Source organism: Cheilinus undulatus, linkage group 19 (genome assembly GCF_018320785.1).
Source record: "Cheilinus undulatus linkage group 19, ASM1832078v1, whole genome shotgun sequence".
Taxonomy (NCBI): domain Eukaryota; kingdom Metazoa; phylum Chordata; class Actinopteri; order Labriformes; family Labridae; genus Cheilinus; species Cheilinus undulatus.
The window spans coordinates 30,978,131-30,999,245 of record NC_054883.1 but is presented as its reverse complement, the minus strand read 5'-3'; the positions used below and the strand labels follow the sequence as shown (position 1 = coordinate 30,999,245).

The window sequence follows — 21,115 nt, the reverse complement described above, 5'->3', positions numbered from 1 at the left end:
GGCAAATAAACGCCATTAGTCTGTGTGTGAACACTTCACACTTCATGCCGCCCTATTTTGGCCACCACAGTCAAAAACATCTACTTCTGTAAAAGCTTTACTTTACTTGGGACACTTCTGCAGTGCAACATGTCATCTATCGAATACAGGAAAGTAAAACCTGTTTTCTTGAAAGTCACAATAAAAAAACCTGTTAACAGAGAAACATACAGATAATAGATTGAAAAAAGTGTAAAACTTCGAAGGATGCAACTTTGAAAAGATTAAACTTTTTTGAAACACCCTTTGCCTGTACTAGTAGATGTATGCTTTGATGAAAAAGACTTTGAGTGTACTTTAATTGACTATTTTGAACTTTTTAACCTTCAAAATCCTGAATAGCTTGAGCAAAATCTGCCAGAAGCCATTTCTGATTAATAAAGTGAGGAAGAGTTGCTTTGACAACTTGAAACTCTGAAAGTCTGTCAGTAAAACTCAAACAAATGACATGACCATGAACTATTTATGAACATTTGAACACAAGTAAAATGTAATTAACAGACAGTGTAAAGCTAAAATCTGAATCCTTTCATTCTTTAAGAGTAACAAAAAAAAAAAAAAAAAAACTTTCTGAATAAGCGTCCCATTATCTCTGAGCAGCATAAAGCCAGCTTTAAAACATCTTCTTCTAAAGCAGAATAATCTCTCAAGGTCAACTCTGAGTGAAGTCATTTAAAGCTCCATAAATCCAATCTTTCATGCCGTCTTCAATCACATGATTTTGCATGATAACACTGATTATCATCATTAAATAAAAGTCATTTTAATCAGAGAAAATCTCAGCACTTGCAGGAAATCATCTTGGCAGGAGTTGAGTCTGCACCCTGTTGAATCTTTATTAGCTTTAAAGAAACTCTGAACATATAAAGGCATCTTTGTAAAATCCTGCTCTTAAAAATCTCTCTGCAGCACATCTCTGCTATTTTCTTTTACTTTATTCGCCTCCTAGGAAGCTGCTTTTTTTTGCTGGATGTGATTATTAAATGTTAGAATTGTCACAGCCGGAAAACAGATAAAGAGTGAAGAAAACCCATGTTTGAAAACTGATATGCAGATGAAGAAGTACAGCTTAACTGTCATTTGTAGCTTGTTTGAAACCCTTTAGTCTCATCTCATACTTTGAGGTCTTTGGTGTTTTCTCACTCTGAGTCCCATCATCCCACTGAATAAAAAGCTTTAGAAGACACCTCTCTCATCCTGTCCACAAACAACTTAAAAAGGGGAAAAGGAACGTCTTATAGTGTTTTCCAGCAGGGTCGTCCCTGATTTTTCATGTCTTTGAGCGCATCTGAGCTCTGTTTACCATCTCCAGGCAGCCAATGCTATCTCAGATCGATTCAAATGAGATTTTCCACCCTGTTTGACAATGTGTGCAGGCGGTTTACTTTGGCGGTCGTCTGGCGGCTCTCAGCCTGGTGGCGAGGCTAATCTCACTCAGGTTGCGGCTCAACCGTCTCGGCGGGACTCCAGCTAGGGTGGGGGGTGTCGCTGTGTGTCTACGGTTCAAAGACGGACCCTGATTAATATTCTCGAGGCAAAGGCACAGAGGGACAGAAAGAGAGAGAGAGAGGGAACAGGACTCCCCAGTGTTCCTGTCAAGTTTGGGTGTCTGACTGTATGGACGCCGGCCTCCACACTGCCTCGCTGCGACCGCCGCCGCCTCGCTGAGAATACTTGGCAGCTTTCCGTCTGGATCTCTGAAGATAACAGCTGCTATTAATAAACAAACAGAAGCAATTACCGAGAGGCCGAGCACAGGAGAGCAGAGGAGAGGAGAGAGAGGAGAGGGATTGGATTAGGTCAGGACGAGCGGCGGTCCCACTGAAGTCTGAACTGATGAGCTGCAGCTCTCCAAAGACAGCAGAGATACCGACCCCTCCTCACTGACCCCTGCACCCCACAGCCTGCAGCCACACAGGGAGATAACACTGCTCTGTGTGGGTCTGTGTGTGAGTGTGAGATAGTGAGCCAGCTCTGCACATGTGCAGACCTGAGCATCAGCTTTTGTGGTCATTTTTCTATAAATCCCACAAAAACTGAAGGCTGAATGCTCTCATGCGTGACTGTTGTTGTATATCTTTTTTTTCTGTTCCTAATTCAAATCTCTGTCATAAAGAGCCTGTAAGTGTGGAGCTTCCATGTTCCCCCTATATAGGGTGGCTCTCTCTGAGTACTCTGTGTAATTAGAGACTCTAATTTTTCTGTAGGCGCAAATCCAAGCAAGAATGTTAGTCTCTCCGTGATTGGCTGCTGACCAGTCCAGGGTATAACCTGCCTCTTGCCCAACACAGCTGGGATTGGTTCCAGTCCCTCCCATGACCCTATTGGCATAAGCAGTAATGATATTGGCCAGATGGATGGATCTTCCCATGGGCAATTTTAGACTTTTTTGAGGGGTCTTCAGCATCCCCTAAATTTCATCTCAGCACCATTAAAAATAACAGCAGCATTACCCCAACAAATGACTAAATCTGACAGTGGTAATAATTAGTCAAATGCATTCCTCTACAGGGGCCTTATACTATTCCTGGATAAGATAATGTCCTGTATAATATCTTATTTTATAAAATATTACTTGTTGTTCAGTGATATTAGTGTTTTAGTGCAATAAAAACATTGAAAGGATGTCTTTATGCCACACAGTTTGTTGAAAGGGAAAATATAGTTGGTTCATATACAGAGTTTTATTACAGAGTCCCATAGTCCAACTGATGTTACATTTGAGCATCAATTAGTTTAATAGTTCCTCCCGTAGATACTGTAGTTCCTTCAGTTGCTTAACGAGCCAATATGTTTCTGCATTAACGTAGCGGTCTGATATGAGGCAGACGGACAGACAGCGAGGATGGAGGGACATGAGGAGAGAACCGTCACAGTTTGGAGCAAAAACACAACACTGCATGGACTGTTACAGACTGAGAGAGAAAGTTGAGGTGAAAAGTTTTCTTTTAACCATTTAACTTTAATGTGACATTCTTATTAAGTTACTATCACTCTCTGTTTGAGAGAACAGAAGGATTTCTTCTTTTATATTATAAACATCAGTTAGGATGTGATTATACACGTGGATGTGTCTTAAAATGTTGGAAATATCTGACTGTTACACTGGTTATAATCTTATATCAGGGTTATCCAAACAATGGCTCCTGGTCCAACTGTTGCCCTTTTTAATAATTAGGGAACATTTTATTCATTTACCCTACCCTTAGTGGATGGCTACACTCATGGTGCAGAAGAACACAGAAACAACAATAATTTATCTGAAACATGAGCAAATGAATCCCAATAATGCTCACTGTGCAACACACATCTAAACATTTATAAATGCATCTAAAACACATCTAAACAACCCACCAGAAGCATGATGGGAAAACTTTCCCCCAAATTTGAAATGGCAGTGGGCGGAGCTTAGATCAATTGTCTCTACAAAGTTAGATGAACTTGAGCTTGTACAGTGCTTTTCTAGTCATCTTACTACTCAAAGCGCTTTTACACTGCAGGCCACACCCACCCATTCACACCCTTTCACTCCATTCATTCTACACACTGATGGCAGAGTTTTGCTATGGAGAACTGGCCACCCGTATTAGCTAATCCCATCCAGTCCCATCCATATACATTTACACGCCACCGACAGAGACACAGCAACATGTCACTGTAGGATTGAACCCACAACTTCCTGATTGCAAGACGACCGACTCTACCTACTGATCCACAGCCGCCTCAGAGATCAACACTACATGCATTCACTGAAAACTGAAGACAGACTGCTTATGACCACCTTACACCTAACAACTGAGACAACGCAAGACTCCCATGATTTTAATCCGATTTTGGAATTTTGTCTGCCGCTTTGAAATTGACGGAAAAGTTGTTAGGTGTAAGGCCGCCTTCAGAAGGACTAAACAGCGCCCAGTTTTCAACCACTTCAGCTGGGCTACACTTGGACTAAATCTAATTTACTCTACATTTCAACAACTTTTTTTGTCCGTACTAAGGCTTTGACAGACTGATGCGAATTAGACCAAAAATGTCCAAATGACCCCTCGTGATTGGTGAGTAGGTCTAATGTTAAACTTACGTCTTTTTTTGAGTTGTGTCTAGACAACAGATCATTTATCAAGATACTTTAACAAACAAAACTAGACGTGGAGCAAAACAGCCTGTAGCTCCTTTCCTGCATGTCGTACATAAGGTGGCAGAACTGATGACGAATTCAGTGCCAAGGTGATGTATCACACTGCTGGCCAGGACTCTAAAAACAAGGCTTATACATGTGGGAATGAGAGAGGGGCTCAGCAAAAGATAAAAATGGAGTGCACGGGCAACACAATAGTAAAAATAATCAGACTAACAAACTCTTAGAGCAAGTTATGATAATGAGCAACAATAATAGATAACATTCATGCCAACAACAATGACTAACAGTAACAGCAGCTAGCTAACAACAAATTTACTTAAACTGAATTAATGCAAGCATGGAACATTTATCAAAGTGTGTCAGACTTCAGAGAGAGAGCAGCTTGATTTCGGCGTGAAATCATTCCGTTGTTCAGGAGCATTATGTGAGCTATGAGAGGTGTGGAGAGTAAGTGTGTCAGTGTGTGAATGTACAGTACTATTTGTGGCTGTGTGTTTTGTGTGCTTTGGGTAGACGTGGGAGACCCAGATGTAATGAGCAACAAACAGAACACATAAAAGATGAATAAAGCATAAAAGATGAATGTGAGGTAATAACTTATTATTTCATGCTGCAGGAAAGGAGAAGAGTTGGCTTTCTCCTCCTCCTCCTCCTCCTCTGTGTCACTCAGCTGGGGTTCAGATTAAGTTTTAAGTTGATCTAGTTAAGATTTCCTCCGTGGCATCAGGAGCTGCTGTCAGAGCCGGCTGAGCACAGCGAGTCCAGCCTGCAGAGGGGTTGACTGACACTCACTACCATGTCTCCTTCTCCTCTGAGACTCTGAACAGTCAATAATTTATCAGGAAGGTATATTCTCCTGCTACAGCACCGACTCTCTCCTCCCACCTCCAGTTTATCATTTCTCTCTCCATCTACAATTCCTGTCCCTCCTCATTTCCACCCCTCGTCCTCCCTCTCTGTATATTGCACCACTTCAATAATTCAAAGTGAAATATAAAAGTCAATGAAATTTGCCATACCTCGGGTCATTACGATGCCTGCCAGGGATTTGTGTCGAGTGTGCGCAGGACTACAGCCGCCCACCAGCGTCCGGTACTTCTCCCTCACCAGGTGGAATATTGAATCGGCAAAGTCCTGAAAAACACAATCGCTCCCTTAATTTCTATCAGACACAGAATCCACTGAGACTGACGGCACAGGCTTCATTTTGCTGGATCATATTCTAAGTCCTGATCTACTCTGCTCCATACAAGAGTGTCTGTGAAATGACCCAAATGTCAATTTGCTATAAGAATAGAAATAACTCAGTTGAACATTCATGAAAAACTGCTAAAATAACAATGAAAAAACAATCAAACAGCATATGAGAAACAGCACAGATATTTAGAAACCAATTTGTCCTGCTAGTTTCCTTTACTGTATCACACAATAGTTTGCATGCATTCTGTAGTTTGCACACATGTTGAAAACAGAGTATTAACTTAAATAAATCAGATCCCTGCCTATAATTTTATTCACTGATAATTCATTAAAATATAGAACAGTTTGTTTTGGTTTAATTCACTTTGATTCCGTCTGACTATTAGATTTGATGTGACTCGATTTAACAGTCATGGACAAAAGTATTGGCACCCCTGGAATTTTTCCAGAAAATACACCATTTCTCCCAGAAATTGTTGTAATTACAAATGTCTTTGGTATACACATTTATTTCCTTTACGTGCATTGGAACGACACAAAAAGCAGAAGAAAAAAGCCCAAATTTACATAATTTCACACAAAAACTCAAAAATGGGCTGGACAAAATTATTGGGACCCTTTTAAAACCATGGGTAAATCATCTCATTTCGAGCATATGATGCTCATTTAAACTCACCTGTGGCAAGTAACAGGTGCTGGCAATATAAAAATCGTACCTGAAGCCAGTTAGAATGTATACAAGTTGACTCAACCTTTGTGTTGTGTGCCTGTGTTTGTCACACCAAGCATGTTACCTACAGTCAAACATGGTGGAGGTTCAAAGAAGTTTTGGGGTTGTTTTGCTGCCTCTGGCACTGGGTGCCTTGACTGTGTGCAAGGAATCATGAAACCTGGAGACTATCAAAAGATTTGCAATGTAAGGCCTAGTGTCAGAAAGCTGGGTCTGCGTCAGAGGTCATGGGTGTTCCAGCAGGACAAAGACCCGAAACCTACCTCAAAAGACACCAAGAAATGGTTGGAGATAAAGCACTGGAGAGTTCTGAAGTGGCCAGCAATGAGTCCAGATCTAAATCCCATTGAACACCTATCGAGAGATCTCAAAGTTGTTGTTGCAAGAGGGAACCCTTCAAATCTGAGAGACCTGGAGCAGTTTGCAAAAGAAGAGTGGTCCAGATTTCCAGTTTAGAGGTGTAAGAACCTTTTTGATGGTTATAGGAAGCGATGGGTTTCAGTTATTTTTTTCCCAAGGGTGTGCAACCAAATATTAAGGTGAGGTTGCCAATAACTTTTTCTGGCCTTTTTTTAAAATTTTGTTTAAAATTAAGTCAAATTTGGCTTTTTTCTTCTGCTTTTTTGTGTTGTTCCAATGCACATAAAGGAAATAAACATGTGTGTACCAATACACCATTTCTCTCTGGGAGAAATGGTGTATTTTCTGGAAAAATTCCAGGAGTGCCAATACTTTCGTCCATGACTGTAGATTCTCAATAACTTATTGCTTTTTAAAAGTGATTAAAGGGGGAAAACAAGACAATTTCAAAATAGTCGAAGTGTATTTGACCCTCAACTTTGCACAACTACAATGAGAAAATAATTTCCTTTGAATTGAGTTTGCATACACTTTTTTAGGATTTATTTTTGTGCCTCGATGACCGTACAGTGGATAGGTTGGAAAGTGAGGAATGAGAGGGAGAGAGTGGGAATGACATGCAGGAAAGGAGCCACAAGCCAGATTTGAACCTGGGCTGCCTGCCCCAAGGACAAAATCCCCTGCACATAGGGCACACAGACATAGGGCACTACCAGCACCCCAGTTTGGATGCATCGTTACTCTATACACTTTCTCTCTCTCTCTCTGTGGTTGAAATAAAGACACATCATAGCCCTAAGCTTTAGAAGTAGAAGTAAAGCAATAAACACAACCACTAAGTGTGCTTTCATACCTCTTGCTTGTTTTGTATGTTGCAATTCTGATGATAAAATAGTACTTTGCCATTTTTGTCCTCTGAGGTTTTCTGTGTTCACACTGCAACACTGTAAAATGAGCTGAAGCACACACTAACATAGGGTTATCTTAATGCCATACATTACAGCCTGCTTTTACTACTGTGTATGAAAACAAATGCCATGTAAACTATGTCAACTCTATAGTGTGCTCCTAGATGGCAGAAAGTGGCTTAAAAATAGAAACTTATTCTACGACTCCAGCGTGTCTTCTAAACTTCTCAAATCTATGTTGTCCAACACTGAAAATATAATTGGTGCACTGCATTGGTGAATATATAAAATATATTCACCAATGCACCTTTCAATCCGTTGAACCCTCGTGCTGTTGTGGTGAAGTGGGATTGTGAACGCCTCCTGATGAGTCTTTTGGACTGGCTGGATTCTGCTTCTCACATCTTCCTGAGTCTTTTATGGGTGACGATTTGCCAAGGGGCTCCTCATTTTACTCATATTTCCCATCAAGTGTGTCACTGCAGTCTGGCAGTGTCTGCATATTGTTCTTGTTTGCCGGTCACCTTTTCTCCTTTCCCACTTGTTGACACTGGGAAACCAAAATGTTTCCACACATCTGATTTGAAAGTCACCGGAAAATCCAAAATGCCCAAAAATGTCAGTAGCTCGGTTCTCCCAGTAGACCGGTTCTTTCTCCGCACTTGTGGCATCCACCATTTTCACGCTTTTAGATCAAGCCAGCACTGATGGGTATGCAAGGACCGATGGGAACTGTAGTTCCCACTTCCACTTAGCTAATTACCTTAGCTTGCACTTACACTTTTTGCCCTGCAGACCGACTGTTTGAAACGGCCACATGTTCTTGATGACACTGAGTTCTGTCTATCACCATGATATTAACAATACCATTACATCTCTATTAACTATAATAAAGTTAAGGAAATATATAGAAAAACAGTCAAAATCAAACACTGTTTTCAGGATGGAACCAAAGCGGCATGTGGTAAATGATGTGAAGTTGGTTTACAGAATGTGGCTTACGTTAGCAGTGCTATGATCCTGGACTTAGATTTTTATTTTCAGGCTAATGTTCACATTCCTGTGCTGATTATCATCACTGAATACTTTGGTTATATGTCAGTATATTGTGATCCATGTGTACAACTTTGTCCTTATTTTCTAGATCAAAATGGTCCTTAACCCATGGTGCTATTGTTCTATGAGGTGCTGTGGGTTCTATCAGATTACTGTCATTTACATTATATTCAAGAGCTTTGTGGCAGCAAGGCAAAAGCTGTTAACCACTGCGAGCAGCTTTGTTACAGTTTAGACAGGACATATCACTTGAATTGTGGGCCTGAAATGATAGAAAAAATTACCAATAACTTTAACTGTCCAGTAATTCTGGTGCCAGCTACCCAGGAATCCAACTTTAAGAATTTTGCTGCTAACTCTATCTGTTGTAAGCAAGGGTGGAAAGTAATTAAGTAGTTTTTTGGGGGTACTTCTACTTTTTTTAAGCACATTTTAAAATCAGTACCTTCACTTTTACTTAAGTAAGTTTTAACCAGAGTATCTGTACTTTTACTTGAGTCCTATAATCTTGTACTTTTTCCACCTCTGTTGCAGTGTTAATTTTGTTAACTAAAACTCTGACTAAAAATGTTCGATGACAGCCTTTGTCCCCATGACAAAAACTAGACTAAGACTGGCCAAAAATAGGTTTTGATAACTGAAACTGACTAAAATTAAGTTTAGTTTTCTTTAAGATGACTAAAACTAGACTAAAATGTAATTTAGTTTTTGTCGGAAACTCAAAATCAATGATATTTCTTCACTGTGAGTATATCTGTAAAAAAAAAAACAATGCATCTGCAGTTTTTCTGCCTCACAGTAGTAGAAAGCAGGGACCCCAGGTTTGGCAGGGTGCATAAAACACATTACCATGACTTGGTACCAGGTTCTGGCAAGAAAATAAATGCTTGGCAGATAGTAAAGACTAAAATGTGAAGACTTTTTACAGACTAAAGCTAGACTAAAATGTTTTTGAGTTTTGTCGACTAAAACTAGACTAAAACTAAGAAGGGTAGAAATGACTAAAATGTGACTAAAGCTTAAAGACATCTAATCAAAAGGCTAAGACTAAAATTAAGAATAGCTGTCAAAGCTAACACTGCAGTGTTGACTACACAGTAGCACACAGGGAGAACAGGATTCCACATCACATCCCATAACAGCTGATGTACACAGCAAAAACTGTTTTTGGTGTGAGACACATTTGCACCATGGGTGAAGTTTTCAAATGAGTTAGAGTTCCTGCCCCTAGAGTTACTGCAGCCTTGACATATGGTGAAATATTTAATCCTCTCAGTAGATTTATAGACCAGTACTTTTGCTTTTACTTGAATAAATTTTAACCAAAGTAACTGTACTTTTACTTGAGTTCAACAGTCATGCACTTTTTCCACCTCTGGCTGTAACTAACAATGAAATGGACTAATTCTCTTGGTTCAACAAACTGGACAAAATTCTGGGAACTGAACTGACGACGTTGTCGAGTAGTGCCATTAACGGGCTTAATCAAACTATGGATGTAGCTCTGCTTAACTGTGCATCATGGCTATCACCTTTAATGGTAATAAAGTTAAGCTGTGAGTGAACATGTGCTAATTTTATATCACATCTAGTTATATAAATCACCAATAAGGTTTATTTGCAGCTGGGCTCCTTGCTTCATTCTAATGTATCAAGGCTCAGAAAGCTGTCATGTCAAATATTACTTGGCTTTAAGAACGTATGATAGTGATGGCGTGTCCTATATAACCTTTCACACTTTCCCCTATAGCATTATCTGACTGTGTGTGACTGCCCCTGTAGAAAACCACAGCATCCGTGTAAATTGAATCTATTTCTCATTGGACATTTTGACATGAACATCAACACTACAGTAGACCCACAGTGTTCAACAGATGCTGCAGAGACACGAGCATCATCTCCACGCCTCTGCCAGCTCTTAATGCTCTTTACTCTCGTGGTAATTAAGAGCTTAGTCTCCCAGCGGCCTTCACAGCGTAAACGGATAACTGGGAGATGAGGGGGCCGTTTGGACCCACTGAGCCCCCGGTAGCTAAAAGGACATCAACAGATGCCTCGGTGTCGGACGCAGAGAGAGAGAAGGAGGAGGAGAGAGATTAAGGGTGAAAGCAGACAGCGAGAGGCAGAGAGGGAGTGAATCAGCGAACATATTGCACATTACAGCCGTCGTCAGGGCTGTGAAACACTCTCACAGTCGGAGCTGGCAGTGGAGGAGCTCACAGCGGGCGCTGTGGTGGGCGGAGGACACGTTGGACATATTGTTGCCGTGACTGTGTCAGGCTAAAGATTTTATTTTAAAGAAAAGAAAAAGAAACGGGGAGGTGTAAAAAAAAAGTCAAAGATCAAGAGATGCTCTCATTGAGCTGAGTCAAAAACATGACATGTCAACTCTGAGATAAATGTTTTTATTTTCAACAGCTGGAAACAAGAACAAGAAAGATATTCCCTGAACTTTATATTTCATGTTGTTGACTTTATGCCTGAATGATCAGTGTGTCTCAGAGCGTGCTGTTTAGCTCTGACTTTGAGTGCAGATCATGTAACAGTGACAGCAACAAATAAGGGAGAAACAAAGAAAACAGACAGCTTCTCTACATCTTCAGTAGATTCTATTTGACAGAAATGCTCAAAAGTCATTTACGGCCACAAGGCGATTCAGCCTTTGTAAAAACATAACAATGAACAGAGGGAGTTTTAGTATAAAAAAGTTGCTTTTATGAATATTATTATATGAAAGCTTTAACACCTTTAAAACTCAGTGGTAAATATTTAGGGCTTGTGTCTTTTTGTCCCTCTGTCAACGCCCACAACCTCGGTTTCTTCCCAGCATCTATCATACATGATGAAAGCTGACATCTGTTTCCAGTTCATTCTGTTTAACTAATCCTGTGAGACTGACATTTTCTTTTAGTATTTGATTGAAAACTAGAAAGAGAATGTAAAGGAATCCTATTGACAACAGCAGCGCCTGTAGACCTGTAAATACACCCTTGAAAAGTTGAACGAGCGCATTGTCTTCTCTGCTGTTGCTGTTGACAAAGCTGGTATCTGAAGTTTCAACTCTTCTTGACTTTGTCAGAGAGAAAGAAGTGACGAGCTGGATGCTGTTCCAAAAGTTTGGCTATTTTCAACGAAGAGTGCAATGCAAAAAAACCCCAACAAAAAACAGTTGATGCCAAGGGCTTTTTGCACTCAAGACCCCGACTACTATAACCTGGCAGATGGATTTGTTTGAACGTTCTGTCTGTCACATCTTTACAGTGCAATCGGAGCGACAAAACACATAACGTAGCCGCTATCGAGGTGCACCCCAACCGAAAGAGTAAACTCTGCAAACCATGGCGACTGTAGACATGTCAGTACATGACTTTTCTTATTTTTGAAAAGAAAACAACTCAATGCTGTTCTTTGTTCTTCTTTTAACAAAGAAAAGTCGTCAAGTTCTGATAAAACTGGCGCTTTAACAGCATCCACGCTAATGTCTTCTGCCATAATTGCACTGGCCTCATGTTCCTGCTTGCTTACGTCACAACTCTGCTGCGCCCTAAAGTACTGCCCCTCAACGCTGATTGGTCCTGTCACTTTCTAACAGAGCCAAACGGTTTAGACGGGAGCTCGCCAAGATGGATTCGCCAGTGAGAAACATGAAAATGGGCGTATCCATCTGCTTTGCAAAGTTACGGCTACTAGAAATGCTGGATGGAAGCTGTGGACACAGGCCCTTGCATGTTTTTACTGAAGTGTTTTTTGAGGCGAACTCAAACAGCTCTTGAAGCCAATCTGCGGCGGCTTCCATACTGAAATCACGGTCTCAACTGAACTTTGATCAACCTAATGGCCCGCCCACTAGCTAGCATTCTGGTTGACAGAAATGTAGCTTCTACCTGTTGAACTATCTGTCAATCAAATCAGATGCACAAATCAGTCCGCAGTGAGGTTTTTCCTAAATATAATCTAAACCATTGCGGTAAGAAAAATTCACCCCCCGTACAGTGAGAGCACATGAAGACATTAACTAATGAGACACGTTTGTTTTTTTTTGAACCAGGCTGTAAACTGGTTTATTGCTAGTGTAAAAATAGATTTTTTTCAAGACGTCAAAGTTGGAGGCCAAAAGTTGTACTCACAGCCAGGTAACAAAGGCTAAACTGAAAAGCTGTGCTCCATCGCTACAGTGTTTTTCTTTTTCAAGAAATGAAAGGGCCACAGAATCATTTTTCTGCTTTTTACTTCCCAGTAAAAGCCAATCTCGCCTCTTACTGGGAATTTTTGGCTACATTTTATTATGAATAGAAAAATAAATGTATTGATGTCAGAGCACAATAGTGTTAATTCTTGTAAGCCGTCCTTAGACTTTAAGTTTGTAATAATCTTGCATCCAGATTTCATCCAAAACTGTTTAGCATCTTAACAAGAAAATGAAAAGTCTCTGGCTTTTCAGTCAGTGTGTTCACATGCATAGTAAAATTACTATCACAGCTCATTTAGACGACTGTTCTTACCCCAGTTTTCAAGCATCTGGGGAAAATCGATGTGCTGACAGACTGTTGTTGGCGATTTGCCCCCTTTCAGCTTGTTCATACTAGACCTACTCCTGGCTGGCCTTGCTAACAAGATAGCAGCCAGCTAACTGATTGTACGTCCAACGATGAAAACACAAACAAAAATCAAATTGAACTTTTACTAAGTCTTAAAATAGACAGACAAATCTATGGGTAAAAATCCTGTTCCTCCTGACTGAAAATCAGTCTTGTGTTGACTGTACTCTCTGGATTTCAGTGGTACAAACATGGCAGGACTCTCTGATTCAGCAGGAGCATGAGTTAGAAAAATGCAGCCGTGTTCCTCGTGCCTGAAAGTGACATCCAATTAATGGTACCTGAACCCAGCTTGGTTTGGCAGCGTCAGCTGGTGTCGGTCACAATCTGAACCCAGAGTCAAGTCCTCCCTCCTCCTAAAGGCCTTTTCATTGACGACATTACAGAGGTGAGAGGAGGTGGCAGCTCAAGAGCAAAGGTGGAATAGACCCTGGCACACGGCCCGGCTTTTTGTCCCTCCTCTCCCTCCTTACCTCCCCTCCACCTCTCCAACAATTCCATATCCTCTTTTTCCCTTCAAAGTGTAACTCTAGATTCTGTTCTTTCATTCCTCCCCTCCCTTCCTCCTCCTGAGCAATCAGAACCTTCTTTCATGTCTTTGTATGAAAAAGGGGCAGTGCTGTGCCAGGACTGAGGAGCCAGCAGTGACTCAGACTCTATAATTTCCTCATCGTGCTATCCAAAGTGATGGAAACAACATGAGGAAAAGATGCTGTGATTTGTTATATCAGCTCATATCTAAATATCTTCCAGCACCTGCGTTCCTCTGGTATCGTTTTTCTCTAAACAGACTCTCCCTCTCCTCCCTCAGTGGGGGACTGAGTGCCACCGTCAGCGGGTCTAATGTGGCAGAAAAACGAGGCCAAGGATCTCGCTCCTCTCTGTCAGACAGATCATCAGTGCGACCTGCTGCACAGCGAGAGGATGGACGGCGTGCAGCAGGACGGTGTACTTCCTCACCACTGAGCATCAAGGTTAACTCTGCTGCATACAGCTGCATGTGGGAATAGCATTTTTTATGCAACTATTGTCACAATATGAATCCATCTCAGGTACATTCTACAGGGTTGTGTTTCCCATCCCACCTGGTGTCTCCTGAATTAGTTCTAACCAATTGACTTAAACTCCTCGGGGCCTCCTCCGGAGAGGAAACAAGAAGCAGGAGTTATTTAGAGACGGTTACAGCTGCAATGGAGGAGATTTACTGCAGCAATTCTCCAATCAGCCTAAATGAAGAGGAGGTGAAGAAGTACAGAACATTAGAACTGATCCAGTGGCCTTTCACCCCATTTACATCCCATCAGCTCATGCATCTGACACAGACTAAATGGCTTTTAAAGCATCGTGTTTTCCACTCATTATACTAAAAGGCTTGAATGGCTCCAGCTAAATAAACCCATATAGGGCGCTATTTTGATGTTAAGATTCGCTGTCCAAAAGGCATGGTGCACAGCTGTTTGGGGCATGTTTTTTAATGGTTTGCTTTTTTGAAGGAGGACAATACTGGTTGGATTAAGGAGCTTTATGGATGTGTTTCAAGAGTGACTTAAAAAAACCAGTCTGAGCGTCAGCTTTAAGTAATATGTGACTGCACATGCTGGCTGGTGCATTGGTGTTACAACTACAGACATCAGTGTTAAAAGACTGACCTCCAGCAGGCTCTTTAAACTCCTCTCATTTTATTGTGCCAGAGAAAACACGGGACACTGGATGAAACACGTGGATGGATGATCAAAAGTTAGATTTCACCGGAGCACAACATTAGAAACAGTCAAAAAAGTGCTAAGAAAACAGTGCCATCTTAGTAATATATGAGAATATTTGTAAATTCTGCTCCTTTTTGGGTAAAAGGATTTCAGCATGTGTGAGACACAGGCACATTTCAAGCATGTGGTGTAAAATAAAAAAGATGTAAAATAGGAGAGACACCTGAACGCTTTGTGCAGGCGTACTATAAAGACCCTGATGTCATAGAGTGTGAAAAAACTGACTCCGATCAGTTGAACTTTCTGAATGACATTCATACAGGATGTTTGTTTACATCATGGATGATTGTTAGCAAGCTAACCATTAAAGTATTACTCCTAAGACAATTCCTCCACTGGGAGTTTTGGGTTTAAACCAAAAGGCAACAGTTGTATCACCTCATATCAGAAAATTGAAAATAAAGTGTGTAAATACACAGTTGTTACATTGTTGTTTTTAATGTATTTAAGATGCATAACTAGTGAAAATATACCTTTAATACTGGGGTGTCAAACTCAGGGTCAGGGGGCCAAACCCGGCCCCTGGTACAGTCATACCAGGCCTGCAAAATTTTAGCATATTTTTATTATCACTGCCCCACCAGTATGAGGTTTGCAGGTTTCCTCCAGGATGAAAATATAAACTTAATCTTGATGATTTAAAACATTCTTGTTAAGTCATAACATTTTGAAAAAAAAAGAAGAATTAGAAACAAAAACCAGGAACACAGGAAAATAAATTAGTTTATTTTTTTATTTCCTATTTTCAATTTTGCATCTCACAATTATGACTTAAACTCATGATTTTCTATTTTTATTTCATATTTTCAAGTCATAATTTTCCAATCAATCCACTCTGTTTATATAGCAGATTTTAAAAACGTTAAATTTTACCAAAATGCTGCAAAGTAAAAAAAAAAAAATCTTATCTCATATTTTGGAATTTTAAATTCACTATTTTAAATTTGGTCATGTTTTTGCCTTTTAATGTTTTAAACTCATTTTTCATTCCATCTAATGTTTTGACCTTGTCTGTGATGTTTTGTGTAAGGGTTGAACTCAGGTGCGGAGACGGAAGCAGTTTTAACAGTTTTATTGTGAGGATAAGTGCACCAGGGAAGGGGATTCCAAGAGTCCAGGAGGGAGTGAGGGAGTGCTGGAGCTGGCTGTGGTGAATTGAGCAGGAGGCACTGGAAAAAAGGAGGAGAGGCACGTTAGCGACAATGTACACAAAATGCAAACACTAGAGATCACTGGAATCATCAAAGCACAAAGAACTTCTCTGAAGGATCACGAAGGAGCCCGGAGGCAGCGTTTACCGTGAGGTAATGTAGACAAGACTCAGGCGCTGTAGAGAGCTGCAGCCAGTCATAAATCGCAGGTGTGATTAGAGGAGTCGCTGCAGGTGTGCCTCTCCACAGCACCAGGGGGGCAGGGTGATCGCCTCAGGAGAAACAGAGTCAAGTTAGCAGCCAGCAACCAGCTCCGGAAACCGGAAGTACCACAAAGTAAAATATTCAATACAAAATAAACACCACAGTACCCCCTCTCAACGGACGCCTCCTGGCGTCCTGCCAGGCTTTCGGGTGCGCCTTGTAGAAATCTCGAAGAAGGTTGTCGTCTAAAATTAGTTTTCTGGAAATCCAGGAGCGCTCCTCCGGGCGTACCCCTCCCAATCCAGAAACTGGTAACCCCGGCCTCGAGGTCTAACGTCCAGGATCTTGGAAAGCGGTGAAGGCGGGATGGTCATCGATGATCCGGGGGAGGAGGGGCGACGGTAGGAGGGCTCAGATCACTGGAGGAGACCGGCTTGAGTAGTGACACATGAAAGGTGGGATGGATCTTCATGGATTCAGGAAGTTTGAGCTGTACTGCCGAGATTGATGATTTTGGTGATCTCAAAAGGTCCAACGTGGCGGGGTCAATTTCTTGGATTCTGTCTCGAGGGTAGATCTCTGGAGGAGAGCCAGACCTTCTGGCCAGGGAGATATTCCGGGGCAGGAGTGCGGTGGCGTCAGCCAGTCTTTTATTGCGCTCAGCCGTGCGCGAGTGCCGCCTTGGCTGTCCGCCACACCTCTCTGACGCGCTGGAGATGGTGCTGCACGGAAGGGACGGAGACCGAGATCTCCTGTTCGGGAAACAGGGGGTTGATACCCGAGGCAACACATGAACGGAGACATGCCGGTAGCAGCGCAGGTGAGAGAGTTGTGGGCATATTCAATCCAGGGGAGGTGAGAGCTCCAGGTAGAGGGATGATGGGCAGCAACACAACGTAAGGCCGCCTCCAGACTCTGATTGGCCCTTTCAGTCTGGCCGTTGCTCTGTGGGTGGTACCCAGAGGATAGGCTGACTGTGGCCCCCAGCTCCTTGCAGAACTCTTTCCATACACGTGATACAAACTGGGGTCCGCGGTCCGACACGAGGTCGCTAGGAATTCCATGGATACGGAAGACATGGAGGACCAACAGGTGAGCCGTCTCCAAGGCAGAGGGGAGCTTGGGGAGAGGGGTAATGGACGCCTTTGGAGAACCGGTCCACTATAGTCAGGATGACTGTGTTTCCCTCAGAGGGTGGGAGACCGGTGACGAAGTCCAAGGCTATGTGCGACCAGGGACGACCAGGAGTGGACAGGGGATGCAGAAGGCCAGCAGGGGGTTGATGAGAGGATTTTCCTCTGGCACAGGTGGAGCAAGCAGCCACGAATTCACGGGTGTCTCTGGTCATGCCCGGCCACCAGAAACTCTGCTGTAGGAACCCGAGGGTCCTCTGGAAACCGGGGTGGCAGGTGAGTTTTGATGCGTGAGCCCAATGGAGCACTGGAGAGCGAGCTGAGTCCGGGACGAAGAGGCGGTCTGGGGTCCAGTTCGGGTCGGTTGAGCTTTCTGGGCGTCTTTGACTGCCTGGATGATGTCCCATGTGGCAGCACCGACGATACAGGAGGGGAAGAATCAGGTCGGCTCAACACTCTCACGAGCAGGGGAGTCCAAACGAGACAGGGCATCAGGTTTCGTGTTTCTGGAGCCTGGCCTGGAGGAGAGGGTGAAGTGGAAACGACTGAGAAAAAGAGCCCACCGGGCTTGACGGGAGTTGAGTCTGCGCGCCGTGCGCAGATAGGCGAGGTTCTTGTGGTCAGTCCAAATGATGAAGGGCTGTCGCGTGCCCTCCAGCCAGTGCCTCCATTCGAGTAGTGCCCACACCACAGCCAGCAGCTCTCGGTTTCCCCCGTCGTAATTGCTCTCGGACGGGGACAAGCAGCGAGAGAAGAAGGCACAAGGGTGAAGCTTCTTCGTAACGGGTCTCTTTGCGACAGAACAGCCCCGGCTCCGGTCTCCGGCGTCCACCTCCACCACGGGTGGAGGGAGGAGTCAGGGTGCTTGAGGACGGGAGCTGACGTGAACAGAGTCTTGAGCCTGTTGAATGCCTCAGCAGCCACAGGTGACGACCGGTAGTGGTAACTAGGGGAGGTGAGCCTAGTGAGGGGAGCAGCCACCCTACTGTAATCTCTAATGAACCTTCTATAAAAGTTTGCGAAGCCTAGAAATCGCTGGAGTTCCTTACGGTTACCTGGGACGGGCCAATCAGTGACTGCTCTGATCTTAGCAGGATCGGGTTGTAATTGGCCCTGGGCAATGATAAAACCTAGAAAACTGACTGATGGGGTGTGAAACTCACATTTCTCGGGTTTGACATAAAGTCTGTTCTCTAGTAGCCTCTGGAGGACTAAACGAACATGTTGCTGGTGTTCCTGGAGTGACCTGGAGAAGATAAGTATATCGTCAAGATATCACGAACACGAAGCGATTGAGCATGTCCCTGAGCACATCATTAATGAGAGCCTGAAAAACTGCAGGGGCGTTAGTGAGACCAAAAGGCATGACCTGGTATTCGAAGTGGCCAATAGGGGTCTTAAAGGCTGTTTTCCATTCGTCTCCCTCTCTAACTCTGATGAGGTGATAGGCATTTCTTAAATCTAGCTTGGAGAAGACCTGGGCTGAACAGAGAGGCTCGAAAGAGGGGTCAATGAGGGGAAGTGAGTATTTGTTCTTTACAGTGATGTCATTAAGTCCTCTGAAATCGATACAGGGGCGGAGTGTGGAGTCTTTCTTTTTGACGAAAAAGAAACCAGCTCCTAGAGGAGACGAGGAGGGACGGATGAGACCTGTGGCTAACGAATCATGAATGTAAGTCTCCATGGCCGCCCTCTCCGGGGCGGAGAGGTTGTACAGGCGACTACTGGGCAGGGACGCGCCAGGGAGCAAATCGATCGCACAGTCATAGGGACGGTGAGGAGGGAGAGAGACGGCTAGGTCCTTGCTGAAGACCGGGGCTAAATCATGGTATTCCTGAGGGACATTGGATAAATCAGGAGTGGGAGTGACGGAAGGACGACTGACCGGTGGACTGGCTGAACGCAAGCAGTGAGAGTGGCAGTGTACGCTCCAATTGGTTATGGTAGCGGTTTTCCAATTGATCTGAGGATTATGTAATTGGAGCCAGGGGAGACCTAAAACAACGGGAGCGTGAGGGGACGGAATAACAAACAGCTGAATTTTTTCACTGTGATTACCCGAGATAATGAGGGTTATGGGGGCTGTCCGGTGAGTAACCTTAGCAAGCAACCTGCCGTCTAAGGCGGTGATGTTCTTAGGAGTCGGTAAGGGTTCAAGGGGGAGTTGGAGCTGTTGAGCTAACGTGTCCTGAATACAGTTGTCGTCAGCTCCGGAGTCAACAAAGCGCACTAATGGGCACGGAATCGCGCCCCAGAGGACACTAGAGGAACGGCTATGCGCAGGGGAGGGCTAGAGGAGGAAGAGGTCTGGCTCACCCGAGTGCCCTCTCTCACGGTCTGGGGACAAGTAGCGAGAAAGTGACCTGTCTGACCACAGTAGATACACAGTCTAAGGTTAAAGCGTCTTTGGCGCTCACTGGGGTTAGTCGGGTGCGGCCTAACTGCATGGGTTCATCAACAGGAGTGGGGAAAAGTCACGGGAAGACCTAGTGTGTTCAGGAGACTGAAGAGCAGACTGACCAGAGGGGGAGCTACGGGACGGAGCTGGAGGGCCTTTGCTGACTCCTCTCTCTGCGTCTTTCTCTCAAACGGTTGTCAATGCGAATGGCTAGTGAAATTAAACCCTCAAGGGAGTCAGGTTCATCCCGGGAAGCGAGTTCATCCTTAAGCTCACTAGAAAGACTCTTAAGAAAAACCCCTTTGAGCTCGGTCTCCCCCCACCCGCTCTCAGAGGCTACAATACGAAAATCAATGGAGAAATCAGCTACTGATTGGTTACCTTGGTAGAGGGAAAATAAACGTTTGGCTGCTTCTTGGCCCTGGAGGATGATCAAAAATCCGACATAGTTCACTAGAAAATAACGAGTAGAAGCTAACACTGGGGATTCTCTCTCCCAAACAGAAGTGGCCCAGCGGAGGCTTTCCCACGTAACAAATTAATTACAAAAGCTATCTTGGCCCTGTCCGTGGGTAACTCAGGGGCTGCTGGTCAAACACAAGGGAACATCTTAACAAAAACCCACTAGCGCTACCTATTTCTCCGGCGTAGAAATCAGGGTGAGGTACATGAGGCTCTCTATAGTGGGGAGGAGGAGAAGGTGAGGGATCTACTGCGGGTGGCTGAACACTGACAGGTGGAGGCTCAGGAGTGGGGTGGTGAGGCTGAGTGACTGAGAGTAACTGCTCGGATATGCTGGAGACCTGGGTGTTGAGAGTCTGAAGAGATTGCATGATACCTTTTAACATGGACTCGTGATGTCCTAGGCGTTGTCCTTGGTGGGTGATGGCCGTTTTGAGGGTGTCTGATTCCGCTGAGTCCATTTCTGGCCTGAGTCTTCTGTGATGTTTTGTGTAAGGGTTGAACTCAGGTGCGGAGACGGAAGCAGTTTTAACAGTTTTATTGTGAGGATAAGTGCACCAGGGAAGGGGATTCCAAGAGTCCAGGAGGGAGTGAGGGAGTGCTGGAGCTGGCTGTGGTGAATTGAGCAGGAGGCACTGGAAAAAAGGAGGAGAGGCACGTTAGCGACAATGTACACAAAATGCAAACACTAGAGATCACTGGAATCATCAAAAGCACAAAGAACTTCTCTGAAGGATCACGAGAAGGAGCCCGGAGACGACGTTTACCGTGAGGTAATGTAGACAAGACTCAGGCGCTGTAGAGAGCTGCAGCCAGTCTTAAATAGCAGGTGTGATTAGAGGATTCGCTGCAGGTGTGCCTCTCCACAGCACCAGGGGGGCAGGGTGAACGCCTCAGGAGAAACAGAGTCAAGTTAGCAGCCAGCAACCAGCTCCGGAAACCGGAAGTACCACAAAGTAAAATATTCAA

At 43.7% G+C, this 21,115-nt stretch overlaps 1 protein-coding gene across 1 annotated transcript in view; it reads right to left on the bottom strand.

Moving 5' to 3' along the window:
• The window catches only part of adarb2 (adenosine deaminase RNA specific B2 (inactive)), a 315,732-nt gene that overhangs the window by 42,006 nt on the left and 252,611 nt on the right, over positions 1-21,115 (bottom strand). Inside the window, exon 4 of the mRNA XM_041813798.1 lies at positions 5,200-5,314. Within this exon, the coding sequence (XP_041669732.1) occupies positions 5,200-5,314 (115 nt within the window). The remainder of the gene's footprint in view (positions 1-5,199; positions 5,315-21,115) is intronic.